The sequence below is a fragment of the Oryzias latipes genome, chromosome 19 (assembly GCF_002234675.1).
Source record: "Oryzias latipes chromosome 19, ASM223467v1".
Classification (NCBI taxonomy): domain Eukaryota; kingdom Metazoa; phylum Chordata; class Actinopteri; order Beloniformes; family Adrianichthyidae; genus Oryzias; species Oryzias latipes.
In genome coordinates this window covers 19,179,460-19,193,799 of record NC_019877.2, presented here as the reverse complement: position 1 = coordinate 19,193,799, position 14,340 = coordinate 19,179,460, and the positions used below count along the sequence as shown (strand labels likewise).

The 14,340-nt window shown below is 38.9% G+C and overlaps 3 protein-coding genes across 5 annotated transcripts; 1 reads left to right on the top strand and 2 right to left on the bottom strand.

Moving 5' to 3' along the window:
* Nucleotides 1-148: 148 nt before the first annotated feature.
* mrm1 (mitochondrial rRNA methyltransferase 1) lies at nt 149-1,925 on the bottom strand. Its single transcript, XM_011488404.3, has 2 exons — nt 1,881-1,925; nt 149-1,752 (listed from the first exon to the last, which is right to left on the bottom strand). The coding sequence occupies exons 1-2, from the start codon at nt 1,916-1,918 to the stop codon at nt 558-560; spliced, it is 1,233 nt and encodes a 410-aa protein (XP_011486706.1). The 5' UTR covers nt 1,919-1,925; the 3' UTR covers nt 149-557.
* A 688-nt stretch (nt 1,926-2,613) lies between these two features.
* Nucleotides 2,614-7,088, top strand: chmp2a (charged multivesicular body protein 2A). The gene is made up of 6 exons (XM_004080655.3): nt 2,614-2,758; nt 4,355-4,522; nt 4,612-4,791; nt 4,875-5,005; nt 6,253-6,314; nt 6,397-7,088. The coding sequence occupies exons 2-6, from the start codon at nt 4,355-4,357 to the stop codon at nt 6,516-6,518; spliced, it is 663 nt and encodes a 220-aa protein (XP_004080703.1). The 5' UTR covers nt 2,614-2,758; the 3' UTR covers nt 6,519-7,088.
* A 1,039-nt stretch (nt 7,089-8,127) lies between these two features.
* Nucleotides 8,128-14,023, bottom strand: msl1 (male specific lethal 1 homolog). 3 transcript variants are annotated; one of them, XM_004080654.4, is made up of 9 exons: nt 13,909-14,023; nt 12,728-13,403; nt 12,440-12,639; nt 11,984-12,345; nt 11,805-11,869; nt 11,651-11,718; nt 10,947-11,071; nt 10,139-10,211; nt 8,128-9,593 (listed from the first exon to the last, which is right to left on the bottom strand). In XM_004080654.4, the coding sequence occupies exons 2-9, from the start codon at nt 13,337-13,339 to the stop codon at nt 9,503-9,505; spliced, it is 1,596 nt and encodes a 531-aa protein (XP_004080702.1). In that variant the 5' UTR covers nt 13,340-13,403; nt 13,909-14,023; the 3' UTR covers nt 8,128-9,502. The 3 variants fall into 3 exon arrangements, with proteins under 3 accessions (XP_004080702.1, XP_011486703.2, XP_011486705.1); XM_011488401.3 differs by having other exon boundaries at nt 11,805-11,893; nt 12,026-12,345; XM_011488403.3 differs by having other exon boundaries at nt 12,026-12,345.
* Nucleotides 14,024-14,340: the final 317 nt, after the last annotated feature.

Here is a 14,340-nt window from a genome sequence, read left to right as displayed (position 1 = left end):
GGAGCACCACAAATATGAAATAATATTTAAAATCAAAGATTTGAGCTCAACAAGGAAGTGGTTTTTAATCACTGATGAGTAAAAATGTAAACATTTCACAAGTTTATTGTAAACACTACAGTAAGAATCTGTTTATAACACAACACAATAATTTGGAGTAATTTTATTGAAAGAAATCTCTTGTCTGGAGATTTATATTTGTCAAAAAATCTCGTGCAGAATCACAGTAATGTTTCTAAAAAAACGACAAAGAAAGTACAATCATTTAGTTCATGTTTGTCAACAAGTGTAAATCAAGAACCTCTTCTTCCTGGTGAGGAATTCAGCATCAGTCATTTAACTTTTTTTTTTTTTTTTTTACAAAAAAAGCTTTGTTTGAATTTGCAAATCAAACTAGAGCATCCAGTCAATGAAGAAGTAACATTGGAAAACAATTTTCTTTAATGAGACTGGATCCAGCTGAGTGTGAATGGTTATGCAAATAAAGAAACCAGAGCATAAATAGCTCATTCTTTATTTTTCCTTTTAAGGCTTACTCAGGCAAATATTCATGGTGCTCAGCCTCTTGTTGACCCCCTAGAGAACAATAGAGAATGTAACAGGATACCTGCAGCTACAGAAACATTGAGGGACTCAATGCCGGGGGGCAGCTCCTTGCCAGCTGTGATGGAGAGAAAGGTTTGGCACAGGGAGAGCAGCTCTGCTGACAGTCCATGCCCCTCTCCTCCCATTAAAAGCAGTGTGGGTTTGGTTATTTGAAACTCTAAACACTGGGTGACACGGATGTTTGAGTCCACTGCTTGATGTCCCACTGTGCCAACCACATGCCAGCCCTGCGCCAGCTTTAGCTTAAGCATTTCCTCCAGATTCTCACATCCATACACCCCCATCACCTCCATGGCCCCCGAGCTGGCCTTGCTCACCACTGGAGACAATGGGCAGCTGTGTCGCAAACTACTGATGACTCTATCCACGCCAAGGAAGTACGCAGAGCGCAAAATGGCCCCTAGATTCATGGGATCTTGGATTCTTTCCAGGACAAGCCACAGAGGGGTGCTGGGGCCCCCGCTGACTGTCCAGTCCTCAGTAAGATAACCAAGAGGGCTTGCTGCCAGACAAACTCCTTGGTGTACTCCTCCAGAAGACATGCGGTCCAGGTCCTTCTTGCTCACCCGACTCACTGGTACACCTTGTTGATGCGCCTCCTCACAGACCTTTAACACAGATGCTCTCAGAGAGGCCTCGCCAGCTTTAACAAACAGTCTACTTGCCTTTCTCCTTCCCTGAGTTAGAGCCAAAAAACAAGGAGAAACGCCAAAAACAATCTCAGAGGGCTCCATCTTGATGGCTTGTGTTGACTTCAATCCCACCCGCCTCTCCCTGTCTGAAGGGAAATCTTCCAGACACAGTTTCCTGAGCTCAGATGAAACTTTGAAGTCATTTCCCCTCCTTTGATTGTGTTTCTGCATCTCTTCATTTCTGAAGGCTTTACTTTGTGCTGACCTCCCTCGTGTGTATCTGTCCTTAGATTCTCCAAGTTTGTGTGAGACACTGAAGGAATTTGACCCCGTGAGGCGTTTCCTCTCTGCAGAGTCCCTGCTACCTTTCTCTGGGATGGTGAGAGGAGCGGTGCCGTGGTAGGACGCTACTTGAGAGCCCTCTTTCGACATTGACACCAGCGCGTGCAGTTTTCTGCACCAAACAAGCAGCGACTTCCGTTGATAAGAACTGCCCACCAACATTTCACAAAATCTGCAAAGAAAAAAAATCCAAAGTGTGCAAAATAAACGTTTTAATCCACAGATTACGGATCTTAATTATCTTCAGAATGACACGGGTTAGTGGCATTTAACGCATATAGTTCAACGTGAACCACTCACGTGGAATCCGTTGTGGAGAATAAAACATGCATGAACATGACCGGATGACGAACCTCTGTCCTTACAAATTAAAAGTCACAACACTCAGACTTGAGGAAATACAAAAAATAAAAAACAAAAAAGAAGAGAACAATCAAGAATGATATGTATTTAATAAGGTGCTTGTGGACTTTAATATATTTTCTAATGATGGGATGATAGCAAAGAGACAAGTAAACACAGAGAATTGCTTCAGGGGTATTTCTCCAGTTGACTGAACTTTCCTGTTTTGCATGTCAAAAAAAGTGAGGGGGGGTGGGGGCACATGCATGGACAGGTAAATATCAAACCAAGTTTTCTGCCGTGAGAAGACAGCTCCGACCATCACATGACCATGTAAATTACAATTGCTTTACAAATTTTTGAAATAGGGTTGTGCTTAAACGTATGATCCATTAGAAATAAAAACATATTCCACTTTTGATAGCTGATATATATTAATTACAGAAATCAACCAATCTTCAACAACTTGAGTGAAAAAAATTAAACAAATTTAGTAAACATATTTCAGTAATAGGACCTTGTGTGGTCTTATTTAAATTCTGTCTCAAACTCCTAAGCGTTTGATTTCTGCCGGTACTTTGAAAACTTTTATTTCGAAGGTTCTTCATTTCCTGTTTACCTCTGATCTTTTGGAGCTTAACCAAACGTGATGTCATGGAAAGCTGACATCTTGTCAGGTGTTCAAGAACACGTCATTTCCTGGAAATGCAACCCTCGCAACACGGAAGTGTTAGAAAGAAAACAAAATAACCGTTCATATCTGAGAGGATTTGGAGTCAGAAAATACACGTTAACCGCCGTTTATCCTCTGGGTTAGTCGTCAGTCCCGGTCCACGGTGAGTGTGGCGTCCTCAGGTCTCTGGGTCCGGTCTGTGGAGGAGCTGTTAGCTGACATAAAGGGAGTCAATTGATGGGAGGACAGCCGCCCCAACGCTGGATTTAGATTTTGGGCCTCTGGCACTAAACTAGTAGATATAACTGCTGAGTAATAGAACATGATTGATCCCCATTTCTTGTTATCTAATACCTTTAACTCTTGGGCGTTCTACTTTTTTTTCTTAATTAGTGATGGAAATATTTGAATAGGTTTTTCGCCATATATACATCTCTACATTCATAACCTCCGCGGACTTTTGAATCATTAGAACATATGTTGGTGTTAAAAGGTGCAGTGTTTTGTGATTTTTTTTTTTAAGAACATAAAGAATTATATATATTTGTATTCATAATGTCTTAATTGAGTGGTTTAAATTCGTGACCACAATTAATTTTCGTCATAATACAATAACAGCTTCATTAATTTAGAGTTTTACCGATATCTATTGATATTGGTTCATTGAATGACCCGATTCATTGATCTAAGATCAATCCAGGACATCTTTAGCCGCTGTGACTCATAGATGAATACCTGGTACTGAACAAGGCAGGTGACGTTTTCCAGATTCCTTCTATTTCTTGCCACATAATCAAGTATAAAATAAATATGTGTACAAACAAACAAGTAAACAACAATTAATGACAAATCCATACTCATTTTTGTTACCTAATATTCAGCCCCTTGTTGTTTTTCCACATAAAAATAATCCAAAGGGAACATTATTGGAACATTCTAGCACGCTGTATGGTCATATGTCTTTGTAACTGATCATTTTTTGCTGTCATCACATGTGTTGTCCGCTGTGATGCACTTCGTTTTTTTCATGTTATAGTAAATTAGACTACCATGTCTCTATTCACATGGTCTTTTCCAAGATCAATATAATTGATTCAATTCATTTTAAAAGTATTTTGTAATGGTATAGGTTGATTTGATTAACAGCTTGCCTCAGGCAGATCGATCTGGTTGAATCGTTGGAATGCAAATTGTTTGATTGTTACACCCCAATGTGAAAGAGTAACTGATTCACTTGATGCAAGTGGACTTAATGAAAGTTGTTATACTGCTCTAAAATATTTCCATATTATGTCAATATTCCATATAGGCCTGCACACTATACCGCAAATGTATCGTTATCGCAATATCCAGCTCTGCAATGTCCATATCGCAAAAGACAGCAAAGATCGCAATAAATCATAAACCTTAAATGTGTTAAAACAATCTTATGCCAGCTTGAGGCATTTAACGAATCAAATAAATCCCTTTATGCATTTGACCAATCGAATGGGCGCCTTCAGGTTGTTGACCAATCAGATGGAGGCCTATTATGTTAGATGTTTGTCACCTATGTCGACGAGGGTCATTTGGAGTATAATTTTTAAACTGTTGAAATGAAATGGGAATGATGTTTTTTTTTAGTTTGCCATTTGTTTATATACTGCAAATTATATCGTTATCGCAATATTAATCTCTAATATTGCGAGTTTTCCTCATATCGTGCAGCAGCCCTAATTCCATATTGCATTGGTTGATCTTTTTTACTACCTGTAAGCAGATGGAGTTTCTGTTCGGAAAGAGGAAGACGCCGGAAGAGATGCTGAGGCAGAACCAGCGAGCGCTCAATCGAGCCATGAGAGATCTGGACCGAGAGCGAATGAAACTGGAACAGCAGGAGAAGAAGATTATCGCTGACATCAAGAAAATGGCCAAGCAAGGACAAATGGTGAGAAGCGGGTGGACAGGACACAGTGTGTTCACTTTGTGGTTCATTTAGCAACATGGGTGCAGCTTATGCCGCTTCAATCATTGCAGGATGCAGTGAAGATCATGGCCAAGGACCTGGTTCGCACAAGACGCTACGTCAAGAAGTTCATCATGATGAAAGCAAACATTCAGGCTGTCAGTCTGAAAATACAGACACTCAAGTCCAACAACAGCATGGCGCAGGCGATGAAAGGCGTCACTAAGGCTATGGCCACCATGAACAGACAGGTCTGTTGATCACATCACTGTGTGAGAGAAAGAAGCCATTCATCTTTCTGTGCTGAGGAGGTTTAATAGTTTCCCTCCCACAGCTGAAACTGCCTCAGATCCAGAAGATCATGATGGAGTTTGAGAAACAGAGTGAACTCATGGACATGAAGGAGGAGATGATGAATGACGCCATTGACGACGCCATGGGGGATGAAGATGATGAGGAGGAGAGGTAAAAGCTGACACTGCTATCTTTAAAATGCCTTCTTTGAACCTCACATTTCCTGAACTAGTTGTGCTTAAACACACATAAATTTTTTATTCTTTTGTGGTCATTATCATCAGCGGCTTGATGTCCTGATTAGCACAGCCACCAACAGCTTCAGAATTGAGGTTTTTACTGCCTAACTTAAAGCATTGTGTTATCTTTAATTCCCATAAAATAGAATGGAATAGTCAACAAACTTATTTTTTAAAGGTTGTTTAAAGATAAAAAAGAAGCACCATATGTTTATGTTTTAAAATTTGTTGAAGAGTAAAACCAAGTTTCAATAAATCCTAGTTATCAGTTAACAGTTATCCAGGAATAAACAGATGTATCCATACACATGCATAACAAGATGATACTTTTAAAATCATAAAAGCTTTAAAAAAAAAAAGCAGAATTTTAAAGGCCAAGTATTCAATTTGCCTCTCATTTCATTTTTACCTTAATTTTTTTCCTTGTAATTAATGTCTGTATCTCAGTCCTTCAAAGTGAAATTTAGGAACAAGTCAGTTATTTTATTAAAGAAATTCCTGCTATACTGCAACAGGAACTTCTCAATACACTGTTTAGTAGTGTAACGACAGAATTAATCGTTGTAAGAATATCTGATTTGTTGAGAAACTTTTTGAGATGACAAAATATTGTTTTCTGTAGAGCGCATTATCATCCAACAAGTTGAGGTTTTGTGTTGTAAATTCTCTTCTTAAAAGGAAATGTTCAAGACGCCACATTGATTAGAGCCTCTTTAAATAAATGTGAATAATTTTCAGATCAATATGTGTTTTTAGATCTTTGTGAAAAATGCAACACACTGTGCCAAAAACCAAAAATGAAAAGACAGAAAAGCATTCAGGCTCTGTATGAGGTTAAATCAGAGAACAAATCATTCATTCATATTGTTAAATAAATATGCTTATTTAATACATATATTTTGGATATGTTGCATACAGTTTTTGTGTTCTGTAGACATTATGGTCATGTGCTGGAACAAAGGCTAACCCCGGCTGTTTTATTAAAGAATGTCTTTATATTTTTAAAATAAAAAAGGAAATCTTTACCCAACTGATGAAGCATATGACATGAAATGTTTTATCTACAAAAATGTGCTTTTTTGACATACATAAGAGAACATCTTTGGACCTGTTTTCATATTTTCTGTATTTGATCTAACTAGTGTATGTGTTGTGTTGTGTTGTTGTGTTTGTGTGCAGTGATGCTATTGTGTCCCAAGTGCTGGATGAGCTCGGTCTGAATTTGTCAGATGAACTATCAAGTAAGGATTCCGTCTGTAATTCCAGCGCCTGAAGCGAGCGTATCTTCCGATTGATTGACTGCATTTTATTTATTTATTTCAGGTTTACCCAGTACTGGGGGAAGCCTTTCAGTGGCAGGAGGAAAGAAAGCGGAACCCCAAGCCGCCTTGGCTGATGCTGATGCAGATCTGGAGGAGCGCTTGAACAACCTCAGAAGAGACTAAATGCAGAAAACAAGCCCATTTGTCATGTTGTTGATGGAGATCCACAAAAAAGTGTCTAAATACTGGCTGACTACCACAAGCGACCATATGTTATAAAGGTTTATGGCTTTCTGTTTGAGGTGTTTTCTTTTCACAAGTGTATCATTATCCTAACAAGGAAAAACATAAGGAAGGTCCTTATCCATTTATCTAGCTCATTGTCACATTTAAGACTTTGCCAAATAATACAAATGGCCTAAGAGTCTGGAGCATTTTTTCTATTGTCTGTAAATACTAACTCCTCAAGACGTCAGGATTTTTTTCATTATTTGAATTAACACTAAGGATAAAATATCTAAAGGAAACCAAATAAAAGCTGGTTATACTGAAGAAAGTTACTTTTAATACGATTGGCATTTAGAGGTCGTATTTTGTATATGAGGCAGATTTGATGGTTGGATCATCACTAAAAAGTCTTGATTTTTAGATTTCTTTGCTACCAGCTGTCAAGAAAATGTGCAAAAACTCTGAAACAGCAGCTCCTCTGTACCTGAGCAGTTTCTGCTACCATTAATAAATTGACTTGGTAAAGTTTGTTCAGCGGTTTATAAAGCGATCTAAATACTTTGCTGGATTTTGACATTTTAAAATCAGCATTTTCACCAAAATTTGGGGTTTTTCTATTTTTCTTTCATGAGAAATTGACATATATATATTTTCTTTGTTAAATAAATATCCCTTGATCCAGATTGAAACAGCTTTCTGTTCTTTTTTCTGAGTAATTGAGATGATTACTCATCTTCTGCATCTGCTTAGTGGGTAAGAAAAATTAAACTTCATTCTAAATGATCAATTTTTATTTAAAACTAGTTTTCTTACGCAATAACTTCAAGTTAGTTTAAGAATGTTAAAGTGTTTAAGGTTGAGCAGGAAATTTAGAAATGGGGACTTGTATTAGTCACTAGAAAAGATGTTATGACTAGTGGGAATCATTTTTTATACGAAGTGAAAATGTTCACAAACAATTTTACCAATAAGAGCGAGAAAGCAGTTCAACTTAACTCACTTTTGCTTCCCTTACCCTTTTTGTGCCTTATGTCTTGGTGAGCCTTTTGTACGGGTGAAGTACAGAAATGGAGCCCCTAAATAAGCCTTATGGTGTGAAAAATACCTTTGACTGACCATGTGATAGAAGTTTGAAGCAGCTACAAAAAAATTCTGTAAGGTTCATCAAAATTACTGCAGTTGATAGTCAACAGTTCAAAAAATGCCGTAAAATTAACCTTGAGCTTCCTTCTCAGTGAGCCATTTAAAAAAGAAAAAGCACCTTTTGAGTGAAATTTAAAGCTTTGCAACACTTAAAGTTTTTTTCATTTTCTATATTTCAAAAGTAATATCACATAAACTATTTATTTAGGACAAAAGTTTAGAAGCTGTTTTTCCCCAAACGTATTTGTCAAATGCCAATAAAAGTTGGTTGAAATTTGAAAAATGTGCATTCAATGGATGTTTTTCTTTAATAATGCATCACAAATATGTTCAATCAGCATTCAAATCCTTTTGAACTCAATTGTACCCAAGTCACAAATCAAATAAATGACTGTAGAGAATCAAATGTGCAAAACAAAACCAGAGGATAGACGTATTCATTTTATTCCAAAAGAATGTTTCAAAACTGTCCATTTGTCAACATACAATCATAGAACTATTGTAAATGTACTCAACACTTTCAACATTAAATAATAAAAAAATAACAGCCATGTTTTATGTACATTTGTTTGCTGAAAGCTATGTACAGAGGAGGAAAAAAACAAAATCATTTTATATTTCCAGACTTAACCTGGACGGATGCCGGGCAGTTGGAGGCCCGAAGCTGCAGAAAGCCTTTGCATCATATGCAGGCTGAGCAAATGCGGCGACAACAAACTCCTGCAGACGTCGGTCACTGCAGGACTGGAACCAGCTCAGAGACGAACCGGCAGCACTGAAGGAGCGGACAGCGGAGCGATCCTAGGACTACAGCTACACAGCGTATTATTCATCTATAAAGTCCCCTTTTGAACATCAGTCAACGAAAGGGACCAACAAATATAGCCAAATATTTAGTGAATGTTAGCATATTGTTAGGATTGAAAACATTTACGCCACTTGATGAGCAGACTGCTGGAGCTGCGGAAATCATGCTTTAAAGATACAGTTTAGTAGATTTTGAAGCCCAATAAATAGAGCTTATCGCCAAGTCTAATGTGAGGCCATGCGATCATTTTCATTTTTTGCAACAGGTATATAGAGTACATGCAAGTTTCCCAAAAATAAACAAACAGAAGAAGAAAAAAAATCGGGACAGATCAATGGTTTTAACCCTGGTTTGAGACCTGACTGATTTTCCATTTCTTTGTTTTTATTTAGGAAAAAAACTCAATAAAATGTTTGTGGTTTCATTACACCAAAATGTTTTCTGTGTAATCATACTGGTTGAAATCTTAGAATGTTTCCCTTAACATTGAAGAAAATATCTCTTTTTTTTAATTTGTGAGCAAACGGTAAAAGCCGTATGAAGAGTTATACTTGGAATTGAACATAGCAGGGAAAGTCAAAGCACAAGACTTACCAAAGCGTCTGTATTGCTTATGATACACAGTCCAAGCTCAAGGTTTCTCCACACCTCTCAGTGCATTCTGCCCACAAATTATGCATCAAAATGGACAAAAGCTCCACCTTTGCGTGATAAAAAATCCATCTGTCATGGCACAGCTTGAACAAAACATCTCAAACATGTTGCAGAACATGCACACAACTACCAGAACAACAACTGCTAGCATGGGAACTGTAACCTGGTAGCATCAATTTGTTTCCCCATAATGTCCTGATAGTCTGAAGGCGGTCAGGTGGTAAGACCAGACTCCCACAGGCTGAAGTGACACGCCCCAATCTCCTCAGACAAGACAAAGGTAGAATTTTCGAATTTAGGGTTGGAACTTTTGGCCGTTAATCCTGGGCCAGTTTCACTTTCGGCAGGTCCGGTGAGGGGTGTGTTTCTTGGGAACCTCAATTCGGCATCGGCTTCGATCGTCCAGCCAAGGCAGTTCAAAGTTCCTGGAGGGAAATTAAGTTTTGTCAGTTAACTTTCGACTCATCCATAAAGCTTAAGAAAACAAAAATGACATTCATAAAAAAAAAGAGCGAAAATGGCAGATCAGATAAAAAAATGACTCAAGTCACACATTCTACCACGAGAGTTTATCTTGAACAAAGTTGAACTACATAGTCATCTTACCCCAGAAAACCTCAACACTAAGTTTGTGCTTAAAGAGAAAAAGGAAAGGAAAACTATTTCATGCTTTTAGTGGGAAAAGTAAAAGGAAAGCCAGATTCACAACACCCAGCTCTAAGACTGGACGCTCCTTATGGTTGGTTTAAACTAGTGCACCTTTTATTACGCAGTTCCTTAACTTCTCTGTTTATTATATTTTTAGGTGATCAGCATTAATAACCTGTTTAGATGAGTTAACAATTTTATGGCAGTAATTCTGCAAATGAACCTAAACAACAGCCTGCTTTGTGTTTCCTTCAGAACAACCGTTTCTAAACATTTCTAAACAGTGAAAACAGCAGATTTTAAAGAGACATCTATTACTTACTGTTGTGCAAGTTTAGGCAAAGGACGACCAAATGCAACCACAGGCAAAAAGGGAGTGATCATTATGCTTTCAACTGGAAAAAAAAAAGTTACTGTAAAAGGTGCTGTATGAAAACATTTCTTGCTTCTAAACAATGCATAAACTTCTGTCTTAAAGACCCACTCCGATGAAAATTGTGCTTTTAACACGTTGTGGCATTTTTCTGATGAATGAGGACATGAAAGAAGAAAATTAAGATTAACAATGCATTTTTGTGTATTCATTTATTCAAATTGTTGTGGATCAGGAACAGATGAAAAAAATGCAGTTGGAAAAAACTTATCTGTAATGTTATTAAAAAAAAAAAAAAAAAGCACTGGGCAGGCCACAAGCTCCCTGCTCCACTCCGTGATGCATCCACTTGCAGACAAATTGTTCAGCGTACATCTTCATTTTCCTCGTCCGAGCTGGAATCTGGCTCAACTGTAGGACTGGATAGCTCCACTATTAGTCGTCATCTTTGTTGCACTGTTAATTTTAGGTTGGGGGTGTGAAGGGCTGTAGGCTAGCAGGAGAGAATGTGTAAACAGATAGCTGACGGGAAATGGAGGGCGGGCCTGCTCCTCCCCAACAACTCAGGAAAATTTCTAATGAACTCCTGTCGCTCTGCAGAAACTATGTCCTAGCAAAATGACAGATTTTTTATTCATTTTGGCTAAAAGCACCTTAATCATAATTAAAAGACAACTGGGAACACGTTTACGATAGATCAAAAGATGATCGGAGTGGGTCTTTAAAGTATGATAGAGCATAAACTGAGCAGGTGTACCGTCTTCGGTGTCGGGATAAAATGATGACAAGTCTGGCTCCATCTCCTGGACATTTTTTTTCCTGTTCATTCGTTGCTGCAAACGCTGGAACATGCGCTGCTCTCTGATTCGCTGAATATCCCACCTGAAATGCAAAATGAAAAAAATCAGTGTGTACAGTTCAAAGCTCGGTGGCCTTGTGGTAGAGTGTCCGCCTCAAGACTGGAAGGTTGTGAATCATAGCAAAGACTCTAAAAATGGGTCATAGTGCCTCCCTGCTTGACACCGCATTAATGGGTTGGATTAGGAGGTTACCACCAAATGCTTCAGGCGCAGATGTGTCTGCAGCTCACGGCTCCCATAAGTCAAATGTGGAGAAAAAATTTCACATACCTAGGTGCATGACAGCTAATGGGACTATATAATGAAGAAACAAATTATAAAATAATAGGAGCTTATAGCACATTGTGCATTAAAGAGTATAATTCGTGATAAAAGTGTGTGGTTGTAGAATGATCCTACTTCTAACAGCACTCCTTAAGTATTTACTGTCTTAGGCTAAACTAAATGTTTATTTTTGTGTCTTTTTGAACCGGTAAATGTTCTGTATTGATGTAGCTTAATGTTCTTTGACAAATATTGATTTGTAAGCATTTGTTCTTTATGGGGATTGAACTGGAACAAAGTAACAAAAATACTACAACATACAAGTTGTTGTTAGTACCTTTTCCTTCTCTTCTCGTCCAACTCCAGCTTTGCGTGGCGTTTCAAAAATGTGCCGTCGTCCATCAGCTAAACAGGAAGAAACGGTCAAATAAGAAAATCAAGCAATAAGTGCTTTTAAGAGTTCAGAAAATGTTCCTTTTAAAGAGCCTCACCTCTGGAGGGTCAAAAGAAGGGTCCTCTGCTAAAGGTTCAATGTGGTTTTCCCTCCAAGAGGGAACTGGCAGGCGAAGAGAAAAACAACCAAAAGAAAGAAAAAAAAGGTTATTTCCAGGGTGCTTTGGGGACATTTATCAGATTAAGTGATTGAGGGTGGGATATAGGTTAGGCTTACAAACAATCAGCATATCATGTACTACATGAGGAGTCCACTCACTGGCCACCTCTTCCTCCTTTTGGGGGGAAGTCTCATGCAAAGGAGATAGAGGAGGTTGGTTCCAACAACAAAGATACATCTCTGTGGTTGACATGTAGGGCAGATCTTCAATCTGGCAGCTCATCTCAGGCTCCTCTTTGCATGGGAGCAAACTGTCCTTTTCTGCCTCTGACCTCAAAGGGAAAGCCTTCTCTGGAGTTTCTTTACTGCGCAACTCTCTTTGGTTGGGAGAGCCAGAGTCTTTCTCAGATTTCTGGGGGCTATGTTTTGCACTTTTCCCCCGAGATTTCTGAATTTTTGCATCTCCAAAGCAAGACTTCCTGGATGCACAAAGAGAAAAAGAAAAACAGTGAAGTAGGTATAAATAGAAAATAAAGAACTGTATGTTCTCTGTATGTCGTGCTTTATTCCTACCTTTTTTGACCCTTTCCGCCCCGACTGATTAGAAGGGGTGTGGCCGAATTTGGCTGTGGATTTTCCTCAATGTCCAGATCCCATATGTCCTCTTTGTCAGGAGTCCATGGCTCCAAAGGCTGAAACAGGCGCTTGTCACGGGGAACATCCTTCCTTGTGAGCTGGAGACGGCGTTCCATTCGCTCAATGCGTGCAAGAAGCTGTAGAAGGACAAACAAAGTAAATACATGTGGTGTCTAAAAAAGTGGCACAACGATATTATTAACTAGATACAAACTCTTGACATACCGTTTCCTTATCTGCTTTTAGTTCATCGATCTCCTTATCCTTTGATTGCAGCTGTTGTTGCTGCTGTTCTATGAGGTCCAGTTGAAGGAGGAGGATCTGGCGAAGGCAGTTTGCTTGTGTGTGTGGACTGGCAGGGGTTTTCCTGATGTTCCTCCATTTGCCCTCCGAGGACAGTTCAATGGAAGCGGTGCCAAGCATTCCAGGGCCAATCACCTTTCCGCCATCATCAGCGCCACCGTCCTTAGGGTTGTTGTTCACAGCCATCTGGGGGTTCTCCATACTGTCAACAGTGAGGGGTTTACCTTTCACTGGGGTTCCCTCACCCCCCATTGGTGTGACAGGGGTCAATACCCCCACAGGTTTGTCACCTTGAATTATTTCTGCAGGTGTGGCAGCTTTGCTTGTCATGTAATTCGGATCTAAGTTCTTGGATCTGCTTCTTGGGATCTCGCCCCGTTGCACGTCTTGCACATCGATGGCGAAGTCGCCGAACTCCCTTTTGATGCGCACAGGACTCACGGTGGCGACCCCGATGAACGTGTTACCGAAGACGGTGGAGTCAGCGCTGGTCTTGAATCCAGGATTTAGAACGAAAGTGGATCTCAGAGTCATGACAACGTCTCATCCTGCAGCTCCTCAATGGTTTATTTACACACAACTGCTTTCCACGTGAATCCTAAATATATTATTTTTATTAAAAAACAAAAAAACAAGAGGCATTTGAAAAGTTACAGCATGTACAAAACACGTCGTCTTTGAAACAACAACTAAAATTGTACACCTTAACAAACTCTAAAACAATCCAAAGAATATAAGTTTGAATCCTGTTTATCACTCGCTAGGAATACGTTAAGCTAAACGTTAGCTTAGCAGTGTAAAAACAGAAAATGGAAGCCAGAGAAATGGAGAAAAGGAGCGGACATTTTAGAGTGAATGCTTATCAAGGACCCGGGAGTGGCTGAGCAGGACGCTGGCAGTAGCAGCAGCCATCTCCTCCATTTTGGGTCTCGCGAAACCATGAAAAACAATAACAGCTACTAGCTAACAGGCTTGTGTTAGCCAGCTAGTTTCCGAGACAAAATACGCTTCGGGATCAATAAGGCTAAAACGACTGCGTTCTTGAACTCAATGTTGAGTTAGTTCCTTTTTATGAAAACAGAGTTCATTCTTTATTAGCTTACCTTTAGTAATGTTTAAGTCAACCTACAAGACCTTTCCCGTTCCCTCCTCTAGACTAGTTTTAAAGCGCCGACTACAGCGCATGCGTCGTTTATTTGATGGCCATTTCCAGTTTGGGAGGTTTGTGCACCAGTAGGGGGCGACAAACCCACTACACGCTGACGTAATGTTGCAAAAGAAGCAAGAAAGTGCTAAGTTGCTTTAAAACGAATTTTAGAAAACATCAAATCCTTGAAAATTAGAAAAATAAAACACCATAAACGTGAACCCCCATATATGGTTTAACAGATTATATGTTTCTGAATAAACCCAAAGACATTAACAGGCATAATAATAATAATAATAATAATAATAATAATAATAATAATAATAATAATAATAATAATAATAATAATAATAATAATAATACAAACATCTCTGGAAAACAGTGTTAC

Bases quoted from the DNA above. Each gene is read 5' to 3' on its own strand.
- mrm1 (XM_011488404.3), bottom strand. From the start codon at position 1,918: ATGTTCATGCATGTTTTATTCTCCACAACGGATTCCAC. The intron at 1,753-1,880 runs GTGAGTGGTTCA...TTTTCTTTGCAG, and splicing joins TTCTCCACAACGGATTCCAC to ATTTTGTGAAATGTTGGTGG.
- chmp2a (XM_004080655.3), top strand. From the start codon at position 4,355: ATGGAGTTTCTGTTCGGAAAGAGGAAGACGCCGGAAGAGATGCTGAGG. The intron at 4,523-4,611 runs GTGAGAAGCGGG...CAATCATTGCAG, and splicing joins TGGCCAAGCAAGGACAAATG to GATGCAGTGAAGATCATGGC. The intron at 4,792-4,874 runs GTCTGTTGATCA...TCCCTCCCACAG, and splicing joins TGGCCACCATGAACAGACAG to CTGAAACTGCCTCAGATCCA.
- msl1 (XM_004080654.4), bottom strand. From the start codon at position 13,339: ATGACTCTGAGATCCACTTTCGTTCTAAATCCTGGATTCAAGACCAGC. The intron at 11,719-11,804 runs GTGAGGCTCTTT...CTTCCTGTTTAG, and splicing joins CTTCTTTTGACCCTCCAGAG to CTGATGGACGACGGCACATT. The intron at 9,594-10,138 runs GTAAGTAATAGA...ATTTCCCTCCAG, and splicing joins TTGCCTAAACTTGCACAACA to GAACTTTGAACTGCCTTGGC.